General features: G+C 43.9%; 1 protein-coding gene across 1 annotated transcript; it reads right to left on the reverse strand.

Annotated features, from left to right (window-relative positions):
- Positions 1-94: 94 nt before the first annotated feature.
- On the reverse strand, positions 95-23,690 carry rnf144b (ring finger protein 144B). Its single transcript, XM_071902420.2, has 8 exons — positions 23,420-23,690; positions 19,766-20,080; positions 8,329-8,433; positions 6,778-6,838; positions 5,293-5,506; positions 3,848-3,992; positions 3,100-3,189; positions 95-1,367 (listed from the first exon to the last, which is right to left on the reverse strand). Exons 2-8 carry the CDS (start codon positions 19,940-19,942, stop codon positions 1,200-1,202), a joined length of 960 nt encoding a protein of 319 aa, XP_071758521.2. The 5' UTR covers positions 19,943-20,080; positions 23,420-23,690; the 3' UTR covers positions 95-1,199.
- Between the last annotated feature and the right edge of the window lie 645 nt (positions 23,691-24,335).

Below are 24,335 nucleotides of genomic sequence, written 5' to 3' on the forward strand. Positions count from 1 at the left end.
TCATTCTCCACCCATGACCTTTTGGCAAAGACCACAGAGAAGCAATGACCCATAAAATGCTAAACGTGACTAACAAACACATTACCAGAGGATGCATGTTCAATATGTTTATTTCAGTTACAATGGCGCTTTTATAAAATATCCGATGCAGAAACATCAACAGAAAAGTAGAAATGATAACAGGACACCGTACACACATAACCCATAAATACATATTTACACACATTATAATAGTACACATTATCCATTAGAGCCTTTGGTCTGGAACGTATGCCAGGTGGAAACATCAAACATTTACAGGAGAAAACATCTCTGTGCACCATTGAAGCCCTATCGCATTTCCGCAGTACAGAATATACGGCGCACACATGATGCCGCTTGCCTTCTCACATTATGAAAGAATGTGTTGCATCGTTCAGGCATTCCCACCCCTGTGTAATCTTGACCGTTGTTCATCTTCATAAACAACAAAAACAAAATGCTAATTTTTTTGCATAAGATAAGATAGAATGGAAGGCAAAACAAATACCAGCAAATACCAGGCACTGTAGAGTGAGGCACTTGAGCACCTAACACCACTGGTTTGGCATCATGACATTTGGCACATGAGGGTGGCGTACGGTGCACTGACTGAACTGCATGTGTCTGTGTGAGTGTGAGAGCCGGGCGAGGACACAGGCACGGTCCAGGAAAACCCTCTGAGCCTCCCTCTCCTCCTCAACTCTTCTTGTGCATCTGAAACAACTAGGTGAGTGTGAGTGACCCGCAGGTATCCAAACCCATTCTCCAGATATTCACCACCGTATAAGGAGTCTCTTGTAATTCAATTTCAAGTGATATTTGGACTTTTCTTGTCTTCTGCATAAGCAACATACAATCTGCTTCAACTTGCCCTCTGACTCCACCAGGAGAGAAACTGTGCCGTCTCGCCTTTGTCTTTGAGCCTTAAGCTGGGAAGTCTCTGCTTATTGATCCCGATGTCCGCTCCCTTGAAACAGTTCCCGCTAATCGAGCCACTGAAAAGGCTTCCAGAAAAGTACTCCAGTGTTCCATAAGTTCATTCATTTCCTCCGTGCTACACTTACACCTATAAAAAAAAAAGAGAAAAACCCTGTTCGTTTCCTTGGGCGGGCACACAGCTACATGTGGTTAGGGGAGAGATCCTGGGCCGGCCGGCGAGAGGAGGGAACGCTCCTCTACTACGATGTGGAGGAGTCCGGCTGGCTGAGCTCCTTCTTCCTCTTCTTCTTCTTCTTCTTCCCTCGGCAGGGCTTGCAGACGCAGCACAGGATGCAGGGCGAGGCCAGCAGGAGGAGCGGAGAGGTCACCAGCACGATGACGCTGACGCCCACCAGGATGCCCACCACCTGAGGGACGACACACACCACAACAAATTAGTTATTTAGTCAAGCTGTTAGACTCACTGACTAACAGACTAACTAAACATATACCAAACAGTAGACACAAACAGAATGTAAAACTGAAGACAATAACAAATGCCATCAATTGTCCCCCTAGGCCAAAATACTGACATGCAAAATGTAAAACAACAGACAACAATTCAGTTCAAAAGTTAATTTTTTCCTCCATTTTATATTAGTGAAAGGTGGTTTGTGTAGCATTTACATTGGATTTTACATTGTGTGCCACTGGGTCGGATTTGGCGGTAAATCTGCTGGATTGCTTCATGGCACAAAACAGGAAGAGGGAGCACTGTTCTTCCAGCACAAAGCCATGGAAAAATCACTTCTCACAGGTTTATCCTCTTCAGTAAAGCCAAAGAGAAAACGAACAACACCAGGGAGGGGCAGGGGGGCAAGTAGAAACATCTTCTTTGTAACAGGGTTTATAGGACATGTGGTCTTCATTTTGAGAAGGGGGAAACACCCACCACACCACTGGTGTGAGACAGAGGCTGCCAAACATCTCCACTCCTCTATGGTATCATTTGTTTATGGTAATTATACCAAGATGTCACAATTAATTTAACAATGATATATTGATGTTTAAAAATGCTACACATAGCACCTTTAATTCTAGTACCACTAATAAACTAATATTTCTATAAAACCTATTTTAATATTATATCACATCATACCACTTCTAAATTTACAAAGTGAAGTCATTCACTCTTCACACTAAAATCTTAAACTGCCATCATCACCCATATAAAAGGACAGTAGATTCCAAAAGTAAAAGTAACAGCAGTGTTGTGGAGGCAGCTAACAATGAATTACATTGTTGACATGGGAATTCGTGACAGGCAGACTGTAAAACTTAACAGGACCTGTTAGACAAGGGTGTAACCAAGCCTGCCATGAGTTGTTTTGCACAAACAGTTGCACTTTGACTCTCCTTCTGACTCTCACTGGGCACCGCAGTCATACCAAGACTGATGCAATCAGAGGGTTCACTTGAAACTAGATCATCATGTGATGAAGACAGAGCAGAGAAAGCAGAGAGAAAGTAGGTTCGGAGGGCCAATTTTAATCATTCTGTTGAATAGGTGACGTCATTACAGAGCAGGAATGTCAGATTAGTGCTAGGATTAGTTCAGATTAATGTCTGATAAAGGACTATTTGGACACAGTGCTGGAAAACAACAAGCTACAAACAACAAGCTAACAGCAAAACGGGAGAGGTGGCAGCAGTAAATGTTGCAGCTGATGTTTCCCAAGTCTGCTTCTAAAGGAGAGTTGGAACTGCGCCCTCTTTCCGCCGCTGATTGTTTTTAATGTCTTTTTTGTTTTCAAGTAGACTGAAGGCAGACAGGAAGATGAGAGGGAAATGGAAATTTTACAAGCCCCCTAAGAGTGGGTTATTGTAATGCTGTCCTCAGTAGCGAGTGTTTAACTGGCGTCTAATGAAGTTGACAACCAAACAGCGCTGCTGGGATCGCGTCCAAAATCTTTAACTTCCATTCCTGGGAGCGCGGCGGCACAAATGTAACTGGAATCAAAGCCGTGAAATCACCTAGCACACATGGACGGATGGCTCTCCAGACAAGCACACTAATCCACTCAGACAGCGACACCGTCACCGCACCACCACGACAGTAATAGCTCTTAGTCCGCCTGGCAGTCTGCTGCGTGGCCTCACCTGCGTTCTGTTCCACATAACGGAGGCCCTGGAGTGGCCCAGCTTGTTTCTGCACGGCCCCTTATCGTAATGCCTCAGGAATATATCACCCTGCAAGCACAACACAAACACCTTCACATCAAGACCCTGATAGCAGTATCAAGCAATCACCAAAGGCATTCAAACGCAAACTAAAGATAGTCGAGCACTGGCTGAGATGTTTGGGCTTGTCACACATACAGTACTTCATTAGGGAATAAAATACATCAGAGTACAGTTAGTGAGTAGAATTACACTACCAGTCAAAAGTTTGGACACACCACATTTTCTTGTTTTTACCATTTTCCACATATTAGAATAATAGTAAAGACACCGAAACTATGAAATAACATAAATGGGATTATGCAGTGACCAAAAAAGTGTGAAACAAATCAAAGCTATCTTATATTTTAGATTCTTTAAAGTAGCCGCCCTTTGCCTTGATGGAAAGGCAAAGGCTTTGGAAATAAATTCATACATAGGATCAACTTCACTATTTATATTTGTCTAAGAAACACATTTCAAGCATTTAAGCATAAGCCTTTAGATCAAAATGGCTTCAAGAGAATGAAAAACAAAGAACATTCAATCGGGTGTGTCCAAACTTTTGACTGGTAGTGTAACTGGCTAAGTAATATGGTCACTTTTCAACCTGGACTCAAAATCACTCATCACATCTCCTTATCTAGTAATAAGACAACCATAGTGTGAGAAAGCAGCGGAGACTCACATCCAGATTCTGCAGACAGTACCAGCAGAAGGTGTGTTTGCAGCTCTTACACAGCATCTGGGCACAACCCTGGTTCCTCTCTATGTAGATGCCGCACATGGGACACTGCTTGATGGGCGTGTCGGCGTCGCTGTCGGACCGGGCCCTGCGGACGGATTGACAGATGGAGAGAGACGCAGGAGATGTCAGATATGCTGGTAATGGGGGCGCGGCGGCGGAGCGTGGCTTAAGCCAAGAGGGCCTCAAGGGTCTGGAGGCCTAGTCTGTCATCTTTATTTAGCAGCAGAGTGAGGGTTCACTTGTCTGAAGTGGGCTATTTATTTTGGGTGACAGAACTATGAGGAAGATATTCAGCAAGTAGCAGAACTGTTTTTGATGAAGAACCACTCGCTTGGCTGGAAAACTGCCGGCCCCAGGAACAAATAGCTCATCATCGCCACTCAATCACGCTCTCAGACTCCGATCTAAAGTTTATTATTCATCCACCACAGCACACTGCAGGCATCAAGGTGCTTTACTGCAGTGCGTGGGGTCCTTCTGTACCGTGAACCGAGCAAAATGGCTTGGTGCCGATCCTCCTCCCTTTGGCAGAGAGACAGTGGGATTCCAATAAAACTCAGTGCCTCCCCAACATGACATCAGTGAGTTTGGCAGAGCCTCGGCTTGGAGCGCTGAAATGTAGCTGTACAGTGGAGGGAAGGGCATTGAGGGCATTGCTGAGGAATACCACGCCATTCAGTTCAGCAACTTCCCATGATAACTTCCCGTAATAACTGTTTGCATATAATAGTGTCATAATCCTGTTAACATTTCAGATTTCCCATTAATGTAATAATTAATAAAAGTTATCTACCAGTAATGTAATAACTTTTTCCCGTCAGCATGATAATACATGATGTAGTAAATGATGTGTATGAAGTACGTATAAGATTGTGTAGGATGTATATGATGTGTGTGTATGTAGTATGTGTATGTATATGTAGTATGGTATACGACATGTATATGATGGTATGTGTGATAAAGGGTTATATAAATAAACTAGACTAGACTAGACTATTACATTAACAGGAAGGTTGAACTTGTCACTGTTATAATGTAAAAACAGTCAAAAGTCAATACACAATTGGCATCCATTCATAGTTTTGGTTATTAATTAAGATGCTATGTTTAAAAACATACAAATACTTATCCACTTAAATGATTAGATCATCAGTTCAGTTATAACATTTTTGAAAACTGTCAATTTCAAGCTTCCCGTTAATGTAATAAAACCCAATAAAGCAATAATTATTAAGTTGACAGGACGTTTACAGCTTTCTTCCTAGACAATAGTCTCTCAGTCTGCAGCCTGGAGTGAACTGGCGCACTAGCCTTGCTGTCAACACAGTATCATTTCCACAGTGCGGCTCAGACTCGCCGGCTGCGGGCCGCTCTGACTGACTGACCTGCTTTCATGAGAGGGTGAGGATGACATCATGGGCTGGCGCTCGGGGCAGGCGTGGCCGTCCTGCCAGGGCCCCCTGCATCCGGAGCAGAAGACGGCGCGGCAGGCGGGGCAGGGCACGGCGGCGGGCGCGCCCTCGGTGCTCGGCCTCACGCTGCACACCGCCTGGCACTCAACCACCGGACACCAGGCTTTACTGGGGTCCAGCTGCACTCCTGCGGTGAGCAAGACGGGGAAATGGTGAGGCATTTGGATGATGGTATGAAGCAGATATCAGCACCACAGCAATGAGTGCTGAGCACCAAAGATGGAGATAAAAAAAAAAACATAAACAAAAAAAAAAAAACAAGATCTCGCAGATTACCACTTTAAAAGTACTTTTTCTAATAAATCCTGTTTTTATTGGAAGTTTTACACCTTTCTTCCCTGCTGGAGCTCCAGTGTGTTAAAGCTGCACTTCTGCTCAAGCTGTTAGAGCACAAACACTTCCTTTAAAATATGAAGTAATAAAAAACAGCCGAGTGTGTTTTTCTCTGTAAGGAATTACTTTCCAGGTTTCTGAGCATCTGGTAGAAGTCAAGTTGTACAAACACACCGCAAACAATGCAAATGAAACAAAACATGAAACAAACGTACTGTTCTTATTTCGCATGATACTGTGGGAGCATTGTTTGTCCATGAGACAAAACATCCAGCAGTGTACAATAGTGGAAGGATAAGAGTCAAGATGTTTGCCAAGAATTAGAGGATATAATCTCAGATGTTCTTCTTAGGCTGTTTATGGGGAAAATAAAATCTTTCACAACCAAAACAAAAACTGGAGCTTTCATTTTGCCTCTCATTGCTTGCAGACACCGATCCTCTTCACCAGTCCATACTTTCATTGTGAATCATAAGAGAGGGCAGCACTGCTACAAAAACAGCCCGTATTTGCACGTCTTTCTACTTCCAATATCGTATAAGTCCTATGATTTATGGCCAGAGTAAACAATAACTATTATTGGCTTCACAGTGTATTGTTACTCTGCCACTGGAAAAGACCAATATAGCCCCAAGGCAAACAAACCTCAGATACCAATTTGTAAATGTCAACAGAAAGCTATTTCAACAGTTATTTTCTTTCTGCTCCCAGGCTTCCAGTGCAAGACGGAGATGCAGTTCGCCTTCACAAACATTTCCACAATTTGTGGCGCAATCGGTTACACATAGTCTGTACAATTTATTAGTCACACACAAACCCATTACCTCGACTTTATCTGAACAGCAACACACAGCTCTTGCAGTGTTTCACTGAATTGCCCAATGGTAATCTTCAGTTTAAATAGGGAAAAGAATAGGGAAAAGGGCTGCAGCCCCACAATATTCCAGGCATGTAAAGCTCAGCACTCGGTGGGACTGCTTAATGTGATGCCTCCAGATGGTGCGGGACCTGAAATAGCCCACTGTCTGTCACCAGTCATCAGCATGCTAATGCAACAATACCCACCTCTCTCAAACTTCAGACGCTGATACAGCTCCACCTGATCTGCTGGGGCCAAGCTCGCTATCTGCAATCACAGAGCAGAGACAGAGACGGCAGCTTTATTCATGTTTTATTCATTCAATGCCTTTTCATAAATATATGAAGCAGGCATCAATGTAGAGGCCACTAGTGCTCATAAATAAGTACTTCACTGCTGTCGTGTGAAAACCTTGTAACTTCAAGTTTTGGTGATTTTCATGTTTTAACTTAATATGAAGGATTATATGCTCCTCAGTGGATCTGAAAAATTCAGCAGCCCTTGGGTTTATGAAACCCTTTCAAACACCATTGGATATATTTAAAAATCCATGATGGTCAAGTAAAAAACAAGGCTGCTTTTTGTAGTTCCTGAAAACATTTTGGAGGTATGAGGTTTTCACCCAACAGCGACATTATTTCTTAGACAGTTTAGTTGTTAGTGAATAGCTGCATAACCACTGAGGGAGAGAAGTGGTTGATTGCAAAATTTTCAGATGAGACAAGAACTGATTATAAAATAGCGGGCTGCACAACAGCAATCAAAATGCTATTTATACCTTTATACCGCAGTGTATGATAATGGGAAAGATGAGGTCTCAATTCCTTACACAAGAAATGATATGAGATGAGAAAAGATATCGCAAAGGTTGGCAAACGCTCCAAAGCTATTTGCTAAAACCAACATTAGCTCACAGTGGGACAAGCTGAACTAGTTTAGCACCAACAGTTCACTATCCAGCCAACTTTCCAAGAACAGTGAGCTACTGAAAATCCTGTTAGAAAAGAAAGAAAAAGACTTTTTCACTCCAGTCTTTTAAATGTGGGACAATGTAGACTAAGTGAATCTTGCAGTGCATGCAGTCTGCCCTAAGTAAAAGATGTTAAATACTGCTTCATTTCACTGGATAATGGGGTGGCAAATTATAATACGATCAATTCTTATTCAGATGGAAGGCTATGGAGTGCTGGCTAACAGCGGCTTTCCTGTCAGAAAGTCGCAATGCAAAGAAATAGACTGCAAATGAGGAACAGCAGAATTTCCAGTTGTTTGTAAGTCAGTCGTTAGTACGTTTCTTCTGAATATGTATTGCATGATATCCAAGGTGACTAACAGCTGATAAACACTCTTTCTGTCTGCTCATATTGCAACATTTCACTATTCACACTAAAGCAACAGAGTGACGAATTTCCGTAAGAATTTCCTTTCCTGGCTGCACACTGCAGCATTTTGACAAGAATAAACCCAAATTAAGCTGGCCCACACAAATTAAGAAAATGAGGGTGAAAATCCAACATCCTATTTTTGACAGGCATTCTAGCAGCACCCTGGCCTAGAAAAAAACAGAGCCAGCAGCTTGGGAAACCAACTTAAATTAGTTGAAGAAATCTCCAAGACATTGTGTTTGCCTAAAACCGGGTTTCAGTTTGGTATATGTTTGTGTTTGGACACTATTTTTGTATTTCATGGCCTTTTGAACTCTCTTTTTTTGGGTCCACTTTTGGCCTACAATATTGTTGGTTTTAAACAGGCCATACCTCAGAGTCCAGTAGTGCTCCAGTCTTTTGGCAGGCCATGTCAGGACAGGTGACGGGTGCCCCCCCACCCTCCCTGATGGCCAGCTGAACATACTGCTGCAGACACTGGAGATGGAGAAGCACAACAGCAGCATTAGACTGACATACTGAATATAACAGGTACAATAGTAGCATAATTTATCACAAATGTAGGAAGTTCAATAAAGGATATGTTGTTATAATAAAGGATATAACATTTATCATATATTATGGCATAATACATTATCATAATCATACTATACACATTATGTCTTGGTTGCAGCCAGGGTTAAAAACAATATAATACACCAAACCACATCAAAACATGACATACTACTGAAGACAAATTGATTAAAAGCAGAGAAAGAAGTGGAAAAATGAGCTGTTGTGCAAAAGGGGCAAACAACATGCCATGTCAATAAAGGCTATTTCATGCGTACTTTCTGCAGCATTCATGTCAGTCATGTCAAGTCATAGGTTGCCTGAGCTGTGAAATATGGAAACATAAGAGGAACCAAGTAAACATTGCAAAAAGGCAGATAGTTTTGAGGAACAGAAAATGAAGACAATCAAATGTCACTTTGTAATTCAGTACAAGAGGAAAAACAAATGCATTGTTGAATTTACAGTTAAGGGAGGTGCTGTCAGACAGCTCAGCTGCGCTTGCAGAGTTGTGCTCATCTATTGTAAAGCAGCCAAAAAGTCCAGCGCATACTGTTCATCCAAAACCGAATGTAAGCTGGTAGTAAGCAAGACAAGGCACACCAGTCCGTACTCTTGAACCAGACTGGAGGAGATATTTCAGGTTTATAAACAACGGAGTCCAACTGATAAGCAGGGTTTATGGTATCAATTTCCCTCCCTCTTTCCTGTGACGCTGTGTATGTGTGTGTTATCTGTGTGTGTGTGTGTGTGTGTGTGTGTGTGTGTTCGTGACCTTGTGCGTGCAACACTGACAACTTGGCTAGCTTGGACAGAGATTAACACCTGCCACTATCTGGCAACCTCTCTCACCTACTTGAAGGGAACAGTATGGAACAGCAGACCTCTGCATACCAGTAATAAATACTAGAGCCCTGCATGCTAATGATATAACCCCTATTTCCAAGAAAGCAGTCAAAAAAGTTCTCAGATGATTTCATCTTTTCCAATCTTATTAAGACTTCTAAAAAGAAACGAAGACATTTTAACAGCTAGTATAAATCACAAACATTTCCTAGGTCGAGACAAAGAGAGTCAGTGTGAGAGAAAGCAGCGGCTGTCATGAGCTTGTCTGAAATCATCTCTTTTCTTAAAGCTGCACTAGGCAAGATTTTTCTGTAAAAAAAAAAACAACAACAACCGTCTTATCAGCCTGAAGCAGGAAGTGGGGCTGCAATAGAGAAGAGCATCTCCTTCCCACTAATTGAGACGTTGTCGATTCTGCTTAATTGCCCAAATAAATTTCTGCCGTTGTGTATGATCACTAGCAGGAAATCTTCTTCTTCTCTTCTAACACACACACACACACACACACACACACACACACACACACACACACACACACACACACACACACACACACACACGTACTGACACACAAACACAAGACAGGAAGGCAGGATTGACCAGGTAGCAGCTGCTGATACAGATGCCAAATCCTGAATATGAGAACACTACTCAAACCTGATTATACATCAGGTTCTGTTTATTTGAAATGGCTGTTATGGCAAGCCTGCAAATTTATAGAATGTAATGGATGTGATTTAAGTACAATACTGAGGTCAAAACATACCAAAGTAAAATTACTGACAAGAAAATACTCAAAAAAGTACACAAAACAGCTACTCAATTAGAGTAATGAGAGTAATAGTAATTCATTATCTTCATCTATCAGTCTGTAGAGCATCAATGAAAACAAGACTGAAACTGGAGTCAGACTCTCAATAGGAGACCCGAGTTCGATTCCCGGAAGGAACGAAAATTCAATGTCGCGGGGCTCTTAGTCTTGTTTATTCAACCAATTGAATATGTATGTATACACTACAATTTTCTCATAGCATACATTTCATATTCTTGGTATGTTTTCATATTGTAGGCTACATATTTTGCTCTCATTTTCTGTTTGCCTCAATAAGTCCTGCTGCTGTCTATTTTGTACTCCCTAATAATGCTCTAATGCATTCCCCATACTTCTAAATACATTTACTGAACATGTCCTAATGTTGAAATTGTCAGTTGTGTATGTTTATTGTACCTATATTGTTGTTTCTATTCTATCTTCTCTGCTGTATCCTATTAATATTTGCTGCTGCAACAGCCCAATTATGACACAAGGATCATTAAATTTTCATCTTTTTCTGACAGGAACACACAGCATGAATTGACATTAGCAGAGACAGATAATTAACAATGCTATGGCAACTTGTCAACTTCTTGATCAATATATATACTGTATGTATGTATGTGTATATGTATCATATATATATATATATATATATATATATATATATATACACACACTCACCGAGCACTTTATTAGGAACACCTGTACACCTTCATATTCATGCAATTATCCAATCAGATATTCATATGGCAACAGTGCAATGCATAAGATCATGCAGATACAGGTCAGCAGCTTCAGTTAATGTTCACATCAAACATCAGAATGGGGAAAAAATTTGATCTCAGTGAGTTTGACCGTGGCGTGGCTGTTGGTGCCAGACGGGCTGGTTTGAGTATTTCTGAAACTGCTGATCTCCTGGGATTTTCACACACAGCAGTCTCTAGAGTTTACACAGAATGGTGCGAAAAACAAAAAACATCCAGTGAGCGGCAGTTCTGCGGACAGAAACGCCTTGTTGATGAGAGAGGTCAGAGGAGAATGGCCAGACTGGTTGGAGCTGACAGAAAGGCTACAGTAACTCAGATAACCACTCTTTAAAACTGTGGTGAGCAGAAAAGCATCTCAGAACGCACAACACGTCGAACCTTGAGGCAGATGTCACTTTGGTAGCTGGTTGACATTGAGCTGAAAGCTGATACCTACCCAGTATTAGTAAGGTGTACCTAATAAAGTGCTCAGTGAGTGTATATATATATGTATATATATATATATATATATATATATATATATATATATATATATATATATATATATAGATATATTACATTACATTATATATTTATTTATTTTCCCTGGTCATCTCTACCTTAACAGTTGAACCAAAACAGAGTCCGTGTGTCATAAAGAGCAGAATTCTACTGTCAGTGACTCAACAGTAAGTCCATTCGTCTTCCACAGAAACACACAGTGAACCTTTTTCCTGAAAACTCTCAGTTCATTTGTGCCACCAGTATCAACAGTGTTTGAGTGCTTTTGCGTCTACTCTGTAGTTGTGATCGTTTGGTAGTAGGTTTGATTGTTTAGTCTTTCCTGCAGTATTGATTTGTCCTCCAGTAACACAATATCCATGGACTGGATGGAAGGAGACAGGGTCATCTATAGACCCATCAAGGTACAGTATGTCAGCATTTTTTATTGCAGTTAAACTGTAAAGATTTTGAGTATAAGAAGCTTTTGAATGATATTATCTCATTTCCTTCAAAGGCATTGTTCCATGTGCCGATATACGGACAGACTTTGCAGCTCTGCTGGGAGAGGAAGTATTATCTGTCCCAAGTAAGAACCACTTTTGTTTCAGGCACACACAAAACAAAACACCTTAGAAATTCTGGTAGTGTCTCTTATGCTTGTACATGAGGACATCTGATATTTTCCATTCTGTTGTAGAAAAAACTGATGGTGCATTTGCTGAGGCTTCAGCAGCAAAAGCAGGTCCCGTCTGAGCTCACAGCTGAGGACATGACTGACTGGCTGGTGGAGCAGGGCAAGAAATCTCTCAGGGAGCGGTGAGACTTACTGAGACACATACAGACAGTCCACCACTCAATCTATCATCAACTCTGCTCATGTTAAGCTAGTCTGTTACTAATGAGAAGAAAACAGAGCAACAGTTAAGATTACCCTTCTGTTTTCTTTCCATTTGAAGATTGTGGAGGTTTGAGCTTGAGGGTTTTGATGAAAGTGTCCAGCCTCTCCTCTCGCTGGTAAGACCATGATCATGAATATACTTAGTTTGGAGTAAATCACATAACAATAGACTGATCCTGTAAATATGTCAGATCTGAATGGTGCATCCCACTTCTTGTTTCAGGTGTGGGAGGTGAACATCAGCTTGAAAATGAGAGATATTGAGTTTGAAGCCCGAATGGTGCTCAACTCACCAGAGGCAGACAGTCCTTGTTTCCAGTAAGTCACATTTGTAAGATAAGATGAAACTTGAATGATTCCCGTGCAGAAATTGGGGCTTTGCAGCAGCCAATAGTAATAGGATATAGTAAAGAAAAATAGAAAATGTGTATTTCAACTCATTTTGAGCACCTCTCATCAACAGAGACCATCAGATCATCCGTCTGGCTGAGGAAGCCATCAGGAGCCTGATGCAGAAGCAGCAGCAGCGGCCCAGCTCCAGCCTCCTTGGCCCCCAGGAAGTTGCGATGCTGGTTGTGCCCAAAGTGCTGCAGGGCTTCTGGATTCATCCGGCGAGCCTCTCGTGTGTCATGCCCTCGCTGCAGCTCAGCGACCTGGCTGTCGGACTCACCAAGGCCATTCAGGACAAGCTCTCCGCCTCTCTGACGTCCACGGACCATCAGGTTGCCTTCTCCCACTCCATCCGGGACGAGAAGGTCCTTTCTATCCAGGACAAGGTCAGAGAGACGTACACTCCAGACCTCCTGGTGGAGGAGCTGAACCGCTTTGGGCCTGAGCTGCTGACCAGGATCGCTGAAGTCACAGTGGGGGAAATCTGTGTGATGTTCAAGCCACAGAAACACACAGAAATGTCTGTGCTGATCACCAAAGAGGTAAGAGGGCCTGTAGAACCAGTATGAGATACTGTGGAGGAAAAAAAAGTTTAATTCTCGAAAAATTCGAACTTCTCTCCCTCTTCAGGTGGAACTAGATGATTCCACTCAGCCAGCAGTAGTTGATGGAGCTGTGAACTCAACCCTCCTTGATGGAGGTTTGAGCGAGGAACCCGGCCTGGAAGAGGAAACAACACCAAGCCCAGAAATGGACTCTGCTGTTGCTTCAGCTCCTCTGGTTCCTCTGAGCCTCCCTACCGAAGCTCCTCTGGTTCCTCCGAGCCTCCCTACTGAACCTCTTCTGGTTCCTCCGAGCCTCCCTACTGAAGCTCCTCTGGTTCCTCTAAGCCTCCCTACTGAAGCTCCTCTGGTTCCTCTGAGTCTCCCTACTGAAGCTCCTCTGGTTCCTCCGAGCCTCCCTGGTGAAGCTCCTCTGGTTCCTCCGAGCCTCCCTACTGAACCTCTTCTGGTTCCTCCGAGCCTCCCTACTGAAGCTCCTCTGGTTCCTCTAAGCCTCCCTACTGAAGCTCCTCTGGTTCCTCTGAGTCTCCCTACTGAAGCTCCTCTGGTTCCTCCGAGCCTCCCTGGTGAAGCTCCTCTGGTTCCTCTGAGCCTCCCTACTGAAGCTCCTCTGGTTCCTCCGAGCCTCCCTACTGAAGCTCCTCTGGTTCCTCCGAGCGTCCCTACTGAAGCTCCTCTGGTTCCTCCGAGCCTCCCTACTGAACCTCCTCTGGTTCCTCCAAGCCTCCCTACTGAAGCTCCTCTGGTTCCTCCGAGTCTCCCTACTGAAGCTCCTCTGGTTCCTCTGAGCACAATATCCATGGACTGGATGGAAGGAGAAAGGGTCATCTATAGACCCATCAAGGTATGTGAGCATTATTTTATTGCAGTTAAACTGTAAAGATTTTGAGTTGTAATTAAAATATAGCATAAAAGCTTTTGACTGACATTATCTCATTTCCTTCAAAGGCACTGTTCTATGTGTCGATATATGAGCAGACTCTACAGCTCTGCTGGGAGAGGAAGTATTATCTGTCCCAAGTAAGAACCACTTTTGTTTCAGGCACACACAAAACAAAACACCTTAGAAATTCTGGTAGTGTCTCTTATGCTTATACATGAGGATATCTGATGTTTTCCATTCTGTTGCAGAAAAAACTGATGGTGCAGTTGCTGAGGCTTCAGCAGCAAAAGCAGGTCCCGTCTGAGCTCACAGCTGAGGACATGACTGACTGGCTGGTGGAGCAGGGCAAGAAATCTCTCAGGGAGCGGTGAGACTTACTGAGACACATACAGACAGTCCACCACTCAATCTATCATCAACTCTGCTCATGTTAAGCTAGTCTGTTACTAATGAGAAGAAAACAGAGCAACAGTTAAGATTACTCTTTTGTTTTCTTTCTATTTGAAGATTGTGGAGGTTTGAGCTTGAGGGTTTTGATGAAAGTGTCCAGCCTCTCCTCTCGCTGGTAAGACCATGATCATGAATATACTTAGTTTGGAGTAAATCACATAACAATAGATTGATCCTGTAATATGTCAGATCTGAATGGTGCATCCTATTTCTTGTTTCAGGTGTGGGAGGTGAACATCAGCTTGAAAATGAGAGATATTGAGTTTGAAGCCCGAATGGTGCTCAACTCACCAGACGCCGACAGTCCTTGTTTCCAGTAAGTCACATTTGTAAGACAAGATGAAACTTGAATGATTCCTATGCGGAAATTGGGGCTTTGCAGCAGCCAATAGTGATAGGGTATAGTAAAGAAAAATAGAAAATGTGTATTTCAACTCATTTTGAGCGCCTCTCATTGACAGAGACCCTCAGATCATCCGTCTGGCTGACAAAGCCATAAGGAGCCTGAAGCAGCAGCAGCGGCCCAGCTCCAGCCTCCTTGGCCCCCAGGAGGTGGCGATGCTGGTTGTGCCCAAAGTGCTGCAGGGCTTCTGGATTCATCCGGCGAGCTTCTCGTGTGTCATGCCCTCGCTGCAGCTCAGCGACCTGGCTGTCGGACTCACCAAGGCCGTTCAGGACAAGCTCTCCGCCTCTCTGACGTCCACGGACCGTCAGGCTGCCTTCTCCCGCTCCATCCGGGACGAGAAGGTCCTTTCTATCCAGGACAAGGTCAGAGAGACGTACACTCCAGACCTCCTGGTGGAGGAGCTGAACCGCTTTGGGCCTGAGCTGCTGACCAGGATCGCTGAAGTCACAGTGAGGGAAATCTGTGTGATGTTCGAACCTCAGAAACACACAGAAATGTCTGTGCTGATCACCAAAGAGGTAAGAGGACCTGTAGAACCAGTATGAGATACTGTGGAGGGGAAAAAAAGGGTTTAATTCTCGAAAAATTCAAACTTCTCTCCCTCTTCAGGTAGAACTAGATGATTCCACTCAGCCAGCTGTAGTTGATGGAACTGTGAACTCAACCCTCCTTGATGGAGGTTTGAGCGAGGAACCCGGCCTGGAAGAGGAAACAACACCAAGCCCAGAAATTGACTCTGCTGTTGCTTCAGCTCCTCTGGTTCCTCTGAGCCTCCCTACCGAAGCTCCTCTGGTTCCCCTGAACCCCCCTGCCGAAGCTCCTCTGGTTCCTCCGAGCCTCCCTACCGAAGCTCCTCTGGTTCCTCTGAGCCTCCCTACTGAAGCTCCTCTGGTTCCTATGAGCCTCCCTACTGAAGCTCCTCTGGTTCCTCTGAGCCTCCATACTGAAGCTCCTCTGGTTCCTCTGAGCCTCCCTACTGAAGCTCCTCTGGTTCCTATGAGCCTCCCTACTGAAGCTCCTCTGGTTCCTCTGAGCCTCCCTACTGAAGCTCCTCTGGTTCCTCTGAGCCTCCATACTGAAGCTCCTCTGGTTCCTCTGAGCCTCCCTACTGAAGCTCCTCTGGTTCCTCTGAGCCTCCATACTGAAGCTCCTCTGGTTCCTATGAGCCTCCCTACTGAAGCTCCTCTGGTTCCTCTGAGCCTCCATACTGAAGCTCCTCTGGTTCCTCTGAGCCTCCCTACTGAAGCTCCTCTGGTTCCTCTGAGCCTCCATACTGAAGCTCCTCTGGTTCCTCTGAGCCTCCCTACTGAAGCTCCTCTGGTTCCTATGAGCCTCCCTACTGAAGCTCCTCTGGTTCCTCTGAGCCTCCCTACTGAAGCTCCTCTGGTTCCTCTGAGCCTCCCTACTGAAGCTCCTCTGGTTCCACTGAGCCTTCCTGCTGAAGCTCCTCTGGTTCCTCTGAGCACAATATCCATGGACTGGGTGGAAGGAGAAAGGGTCATCTATAGACCCATCAAGGTATGTGAGCATTATTTTATTGCAGTTAAACTGTAAAGATTTTGAGTTGTAATTAAAATATAGCATAAAAGCTTTTGACTGACATTATCTCATTTCCTTCAAAGGCACTGTTCTATGTGTCGATATATGAGCAGACTCTACAGCTCTGCTGGGAGAGGAAGTATTATCTGTCCCAAGTAAGAACCACTTTTGTTTCAGGCACACACAAAACAAAACACCTCATAAATTCTGCTAGTGTCTCTTATGCTTGTACATGAGGACATCTGATATTTTCCATTCTGTTATAGAAAAAACTGATGGTGCAGTTGCTGAGGCTTCAGCAGCAAAAGCAGGTCCCGTCTGAGCTCACAGCTGAGGACATGACTGACTGGCTGGTGGAGCAGGGCAAGAAATCTCTCAGGGAGCGGTGAGACTTACTGAGACACATACAGACAGTCCACCACTCAATCTATCATCAACTCTGCTCATGTTAAGCTAGTCTGTTACTAATGAGAAGAAAACAGAGCAACAGTTAAGATTACCCTTCTGTTTTCTTTCCATTTGAAGATTGTGGAGGTTTGAGCTTGAGGGTTTTGATGAAAGTGTCCAGCCTCTCCTCTCGCTGGTAAGACCATGATCATGAATATACTTAGTTTGGAGTAAATCACATAACAATAGATTGATCCTGTAAATATGTCAGATCTGAATGGTGCATCCCATTTCTTGTTTCAGGTGTGGGAGGTGAACATCAGCTTGAAAATGAGAGATATTGAGTTTGAAGCCCGAATGGTGCTCAACTCACCAGACGCCGACAGTCCTTGTTTTCAGTAAGTCACAATTATGAGATAAGATGAAACTTGAATGATTCCTGTGGGGAAATTGGGGCTTTGCAGCAGCCAATGGTAATAGGATATAGTAAAGAAAAATAGAAAATGTGTATTTCAACACATTTTGAGCGCCTCTCATCGACAGAGACCATCAGATCATCCGTCTGGCTGACAAAGCCATCAGGAGCCTGAAGCAGCAGCAGCGGCCCAGCTCCAGCCTCCTTGGCCCCCAGGAGGTGGCGATGCTGGTTGTGCCCAAAGTGCTGCAGGGCTTCTGGATTCATCTGGCGAGCCTCTCGTGTGTCATGCCCTCGCTGCAGCTCAGCGACCTGGCTGTCGGACTCACCAAGGCCGTTCAGGACAAGCTCTCTGCCTCTCTGACGTCCACGGACCGTCAGGCTGCCTTCTCTCGCTCCATCCGGGACGAGAAGGTCCTTTCTATCCAGGAGAAGGTGAGAGAGAAATACACACCAGACCTCCTTGTGAAGGAGCTGAACTGCTTTGGGCCAGAGCTGCTGACCAGGATCGCTGAAGTCACAGTGGGGGAAATCTGTGTGATGTTCGAGCCACAGAAACACACAGAAATGTCTGTGCTGATCACCAAAGAGGTAAGAAGACCTGCTGCATACATGTATGATAGAGTAGTCGCATTAGATACAGTGGAGTAAAAACAAACACTTTCATTTTCCAAAATTCAAACTTCTCTCCCTCTTCAGGTGGAACCAGATGATTCTACTCAGCCAGCTGTGGTTGATGGAGCTGTGAACTCAACCCCCTTTGATGGAGGTTTGAGCGAGGAAACAACACCAAGCCCAGAAATGGACTCTGCTGTTGCTTCAGCTGCTCTGGTTCCTCTGAGCCTCCCTGGTGAAGCTCCTCTGGTTCCTCTGAGCCTCCCTACTGAAGCTCCTCTGGTTCTTCTGAGCCTCCCTGCTGAAGCTCCTCTGGTTCCTCTGACCCTCCCTACTGAAGGTACTGTAGTTCCTCTGAGCCTCCCTACTGAAGCTCCTCTGGTTCCTCTGAGCCTCCCTGCTGAAGCTGCTCTGGTTCCTCTGACCCTCGCTACTGAAGGTCCTGTGGTTCCTCTGAGCCCCCCTGCTGAAGCTCCTCTGGTTCCTCTGACCCTCTCTACTGAAGCTCCTCTGGTTCCTATGAGCCTCCCTTCTGAAGCTCCTCTGGTTCCTCTAAGCCTCCCTACTGAAGCTCCTGCCATTATTCCAGTCCAGGAAGGCTTGAGCAGCAGCCTGGTTGGCAGGAGAAAGAGGAGGTGGAACAATCCTCTGACACCACATCAGGTAGGAGTTCTTCATCAGGTCTGTTCACACTGTAGCTAATGGCTACGTCCATCAAGATGAACTGAGGCACTGACTGTCCTCTTTTACTTTTCAGAGATCAAAAAGACCAAGAAGAAGAGAGTACAATGTTTCTTCCGCCGGCTGTATAAAACATTCTTCAGCTGTGTAGCCAAGGACACAGAGATGAAGTGAAATTGTCACTTCAAAAAATAAATTTAGTGTTGCATTGCAGTCAGTCCATGTCAGTCAATTTATTTCATTTACTGTGAATTAATGTAAAATGAAGAAACTATTATAGAGGAATTGCATGTTGTTATCATGTGAAAACCTTCTAACTCCAGCTTTGCCAATTTTCCTGTTTTAACTTCAGTTGAAGGATTACATGCTGCTCTATGGGTTGAATAAATTCTATGACTCTTGGTGCTTATGAAACCCTTTCAAAACCCACTGGAAATTTGAAAAATGCACGGAGCTAAACAAGGCTGTTTTTCTTAGTTCCTGAAAAGTTTATATTTTAGAGATACGAGGTTATCACCTGCCAAACACTATTTTAAATGCTTTATTTGAATCCAGTAAATTCTATTATTATTCACGTGAGAAGTTTCCAGAAGAACTTAAGAACTTTTAAGGGCACAGAATGTATTGTCTTCGTTTCTGCCACACGATCCAGGCAACTGTTACTACAGAGACTGAACCCAATAGTTTTGATTCTGATTTTAGATAGACTTGCAGTCAGTAAGGCCCTAACAGCCAGTTGTGAATGTGTCCAAAGCTGTCAAATACCAGGAGCATCATCTTACCAACATAATCCAGGTCATGGTCATTTTATCTGTCAAACAGCAGACCGCTCTAATAAGACTACAAGAAAGGTCTACATGTTGTAAAAAAGTGGGAAAAAAGGTTGCATTTTCTAGATCCGAATACATTCTGGTGGCACCTAGTCCACCCAATCAATGAAAAGTTCACAGGTTCCATTCCCACAGTAGCCAGTGTATCCTGCTAAAGTGTCCTCAAGCAAGACGCTGAAACCCTACCTGCTCAAACACTGTAAGTGGCTCTGGATAGGAGCATCAGCTAAATGACGAGTAATTAAACAGAGAGAAACCTGGGTCTGGATACCGGCGGGTCTACCTACCGGAGTGCAGAAGACACAGTTGCAGGTGTGCAGTTCACTGGTGGCTGTTGACGGCTGCTTGCTGAGGCACAGCTTGCAGTAGACCTCAGGGCCCGGCTGGGGGTTAGCGCTGGCTGCGGGGGTCCCCGGTGCCGAGTCCCTGGCTTCCAGGCTCAGGGTGGGACTCCTGGTTGCCATGGTGGAGCGAGAGAGCGAGGCAGGGAGGGAGGGAGGAAGGGAGGAAGGGAGGGAGGGAGGTGTCGGTCAGTGCAGCCGGGTGGAAGCCGCCCTTAGCCCTTCTGCTGGGGAGGGAGGGGAGCAACAGCCTCCATGTTCCTGAAAGGTTAAGCAGAAACAGCATTACGTCACATCTTCTTTCCACGTCTATTTGTTACATTTATCTGTCTTGGTGTTCTGCACCAAGACAGGACAAAATGATACTTTAGGACAGCTAGTTGTTCACAGTTGAGGGTTTTTTTGGCAGAGAGCTCTTCAGACTTCCTCAAAATACCACGCCCTGTTTCTGGAACTGATCCTCCTTCCTTGTTGGCTGGTATACCAGCTCTGATGACTCCACCTTTCTCTGAGGCCACTATCATTGTCTTATAACCTGCTGTCTGAGTCACTGTCTATCCATGCATATACCATATAATTATGTGTTATTACTGCAGAAATATTTCTCATCATGTCCCTTGTTTCACCGTAAATGGCAGTCATTATTAAAGCCAGAGACCAGGCCTGTATTTACCAAGCCTTTTATTGATCAGGTGCTCTTCATTCTGAAAGGCAGAACTGATTGTTGATCAATTCACTCAAATTTTTGGAAACTTGCTAAATACAGGCCAGTGTAGCTAGGCATAAACACTTGTGTTAAGTAGAAGTATTGTAACTTGAAATTTTACTTAAGTAGAAGAAAAAAATACTGGTGTAAAAAGTTTAAAATGTACTAAATGTAGTCAAAGTTACTGCGTTACAAGAGGACAGAGAGTTCAATATGTGATATTGACATGTTGCTACAGACTATGTTTAGCGTTCTAAAAATAATATTCAGAAATTCATGTCAGTATTTGATTTGTGACTAAAAATAACAACACTGAAAAAATTTCCTTATTCTTCAATAATGTTACTTCATTGATGTTTCTTTTGCTCTTTTTTTTGCTCTCTTTGCTCCAGCCAAACTAGCCAGACAACAACCAGGCTAACACAAACCAGCTGGATGGACGTTAACTAAGATACTATCATGGATAAATTTGAGCATTTCTGATTTCAGAGTTCACAGAGAACAGGGTGTGCGATGCTTAGCTAGCAGGATAGGTAGGGCAGAGATAATATAGACCTAATCTGGTGTTAAAGGGAGCGGAAGACACCAAAACCAATATCATCCCTTCTTTGGTTCTGTCCAATCCCAAAAGGCATGAGAAATAATAACACCATAATCTGGGATTTGGGAGGGATTAATCCTGCTGATAACAGTGGTTGGGTATGGAACAGGGTCACACAGGAAGTGGTGACGTTAAAAACACATTCGGCAGGATGAGTGGCTGTTGATATCACACATTAACCCCTGCACCATGTTTTCTATTACAGAGGGCTGTTGAAGTTGGCAGGCAACTTTATGGGAGCTCAATCAATATGGCCACCACCACTTTCCTAAATTTACAGTGAGTGCTCTTCTATTACGTACTATCGATCGCTGGCGGCACACACACACGCAAATCGCCAATACTTGAGCATCTGTGGCGGTGCACGTTGTGTTTCTGCACTGTCATGGTGTTTCCTCGTGCTCTGCCTTTATAGACAGAGCAGAAGAGAGAGCTGAGCCAGGTACAGTCATCATCCCACTGAGCTATAAGTATCTGTCGGCCGGTCCGGCCCTGCCCGAGCAGAACTGGTCCCAGAAATAGTCAGACAGTAAAAGCTCATTGTTTCACATTGTGCAACAGCAGGCTTTTAATCAGCTTGTCACCACGTAAATATGCCCTGCATGGAAAGTCCAGTGTGTCTAATAACCGGGTAAACGTTAATTTTCCAAACAGCTTGAAGATTTACAGGGGAACATGAGATTACTGGGGTTACAGTATCAGTTTGCCGATGTATCGGATCGGATCAATTAGTGTCATCCACCTCTGATATGATAGATATGAAGCTGTTTGTTTGATTACATTTTTATTGTAGAATTGATCAGTACTACACTGATTGTCTATGGGAAGCCCTTAACCTGAAGTTTGCACGAATTTGAGTTTTGGTGTTCCCTGATGGTCTAAATGCTGTTTCAGAGGCTTTTCCATCCTGACAAGAATAAAATTCTGGGGGAAACACTGAATACTTTTAATTTTTGGATGTTATTTTCCCCTAAGTGGTCAAACTTAAAAATATTGAATTTCGACACAAAATATCAGCTACCAGCAGCTTTAATCCAAAAATATCTGTACGGTGTTGGCCTTCAAAACCCATGATCCCTGCCACTAACAAGCATTCAAAATGAGAATAATAAGAGTCCACATTCAAACTTGAATCTGCTGTGTTGACACCCCTCATCATGGATAGAGCTATTCATTAATCAAATGGCCTTGAGTGCTAACAGTTCATTCAACTTTCTAGGTGTGTTGCTGACCATTCAGTGATTAGCATTCCTCATGGATCAAGGTCTAGATGGCATGCCAGCCACGGGGATCAAAGCATCATTGTTGACCACAGAGGCAGAAACGGAAAACCAGATCAACCCAGTGAAAAGCTGCTACTGCTGCTGCTTTACACAGACGGCCACTGTGTAGGAAGCTGCAGCTGGGACTGTGTGCCTGGGGAGTGTATAGCAGAATCTATATAGCATCATTTATATAGCTACTATCTCTCTCCCACTCCCTCTCTCTTTCTCTTAATTTCATTGAGGATTCTTGGTCCAATAACCAGCGTGTGTCTAGAGAGACCAACATATTCTCTAAGACAAGAGCACATGAAGTTGAAACTTGATATCACGACAACCTAAATGTCTGTGAAGAGCCTTAAGGTGGGAAAAATGGAAATCGTCATCCAGATCAGTAACACCACATAATCAATTTAGTGAGCATTGAATCTAGTGGGTCTGGTGATTGGAGAGAACAGCACTTACTGTATAAGGCAAACCTCAGATATTTTGCCACTGTGATCAGGGTCAAAACAATATTTCTAATGAGTAGACAGATATACATTATGCCATACTGTCAAATCACATAGTACATTACCCTCATGGAAAATCACTATAATATTCCTATAAGGACTTATAGTGTGTTTGTGGTACTTACTGATGAGTTTAAAGTGACCTAATTGTACTTTATGGTATTATTTACCTCCTGTGTATAGGGACTGACAGTTTGCTGTGAAATGTGTATAGTATTCTCCTTCTTCTTCTAGGATAACTATGGTTATTTTTCACAAGGGAATAACTGTGCAAATCTAAATCTCATCTGCTACTGTACTGTACACTGCACATGTAACCAGTAATGTTGCCCACATCTGATGAAATCTGACACATCTGCATCCCTCAAGGTTGCATACACGGTTAGGTCAAAACCGAAACTCTGGCGCATACCCCATAAAACACTTGATTAGGTGAAAACGGCAGTGAGGAAGGAGCCCATCTGTGAAGTGATGCAGACAGATGATAGATGACCGGAGGAGGAGAGAGGGGGAACCTACCTTGCCTGTGGACCACTGGGTGTAGGAGCTGCCCGAGTCCAGATCCACAGCCGCAGTGCTTTCACTGTGGCACAGACACATGTGTTGAAACAGTCTACTGCACTAATAACCTCTGCTGTCGCCGCCTTGTACACAAAGCCCTACCGCTTTTCCTCCAAACGTGCGGGGGTTAAAGAAGAGATAAAGACATATTTAAACGCCCGATCCAAAAGCTGCTCGTTCCCGTCTGGCCTGTCTGTGTGTGATCCAGCTCTGCTCTGTTGGTGCGTTTTGTGTCTATCCAGGAAGCTGTGGCTGCTTTCTACTGACTCCACACTCTTGGCTGCCCCTGCTGGTATTTCACTTACCAACGTAGACACGTGCTGCATTCAGGGGCTGTCGGAAAAAAAACGGAATCACGAGCGGTAAATAAAGTGGCGTTGGCGCCGTCCATGTACTGTTTTGTAATATTCATAGCCACAATCCTGTGGTTTTCATTTGGTTACCCACCAGCTATTGCAGTAGCTTAATTACTCAGGTTTAGGACTATAATCAGCTGTTGTAATGTTGCAGGTTGAGTCAGGTTGGTCCTTTTTAGGGTTGGTTTTGTGGAGTAGGCCTACTTGGGTCAACCACGCACTATCTGTTCTTACCTAATTAGCTTCCCCTGAGGTAAAGGATTACGAGTGATAAACTGTAAGTCCTTTTGTTCTCATCACTTAGGGTATGTAAGGTTATTCAGTTGATGAGTTGAGTAAAGTTGACTCGTTGCATAAAAAGTTGTCTGTTAGTATTTTATAATTGCCTAGCTGAGCCACTAAAGTAAAATATGAGCACTGCTGAGATGTAGCTTTAGGGAGCAGAGACTATGGAAGCCATGTCGATAACTAATGGTAGTTGAAGAATTTTATTATTATATAAGTTGTCCTCTTGGACA

This window comes from Centroberyx gerrardi, chromosome 12, assembly GCF_048128805.1.
Source record: "Centroberyx gerrardi isolate f3 chromosome 12, fCenGer3.hap1.cur.20231027, whole genome shotgun sequence".
Taxonomy (NCBI): Eukaryota; Metazoa; Chordata; class Actinopteri; order Beryciformes; family Berycidae; genus Centroberyx; species Centroberyx gerrardi.

Coding starts and splice junctions, on each gene's coding strand:
- rnf144b (XM_071902420.2), bottom strand. CDS start 19,942: ATGGCAACCAGGAGTCCCACCCTGAGCCTGGAAGCCAGGGACTCGGCA. Junction 6,839..8,328: donor GAGCACTACTGGACTCTGAG/GTATGGCCTGTT, acceptor CTGTGATTGCAG/ATAGCGAGCTTGGCCCCAGC. Junction 3,190..3,847: donor ACTGTCTGCAGAATCTGGAT/GTGAGTCTCCGC, acceptor TTGTGCTTGCAG/GGTGATATATTCCTGAGGCA.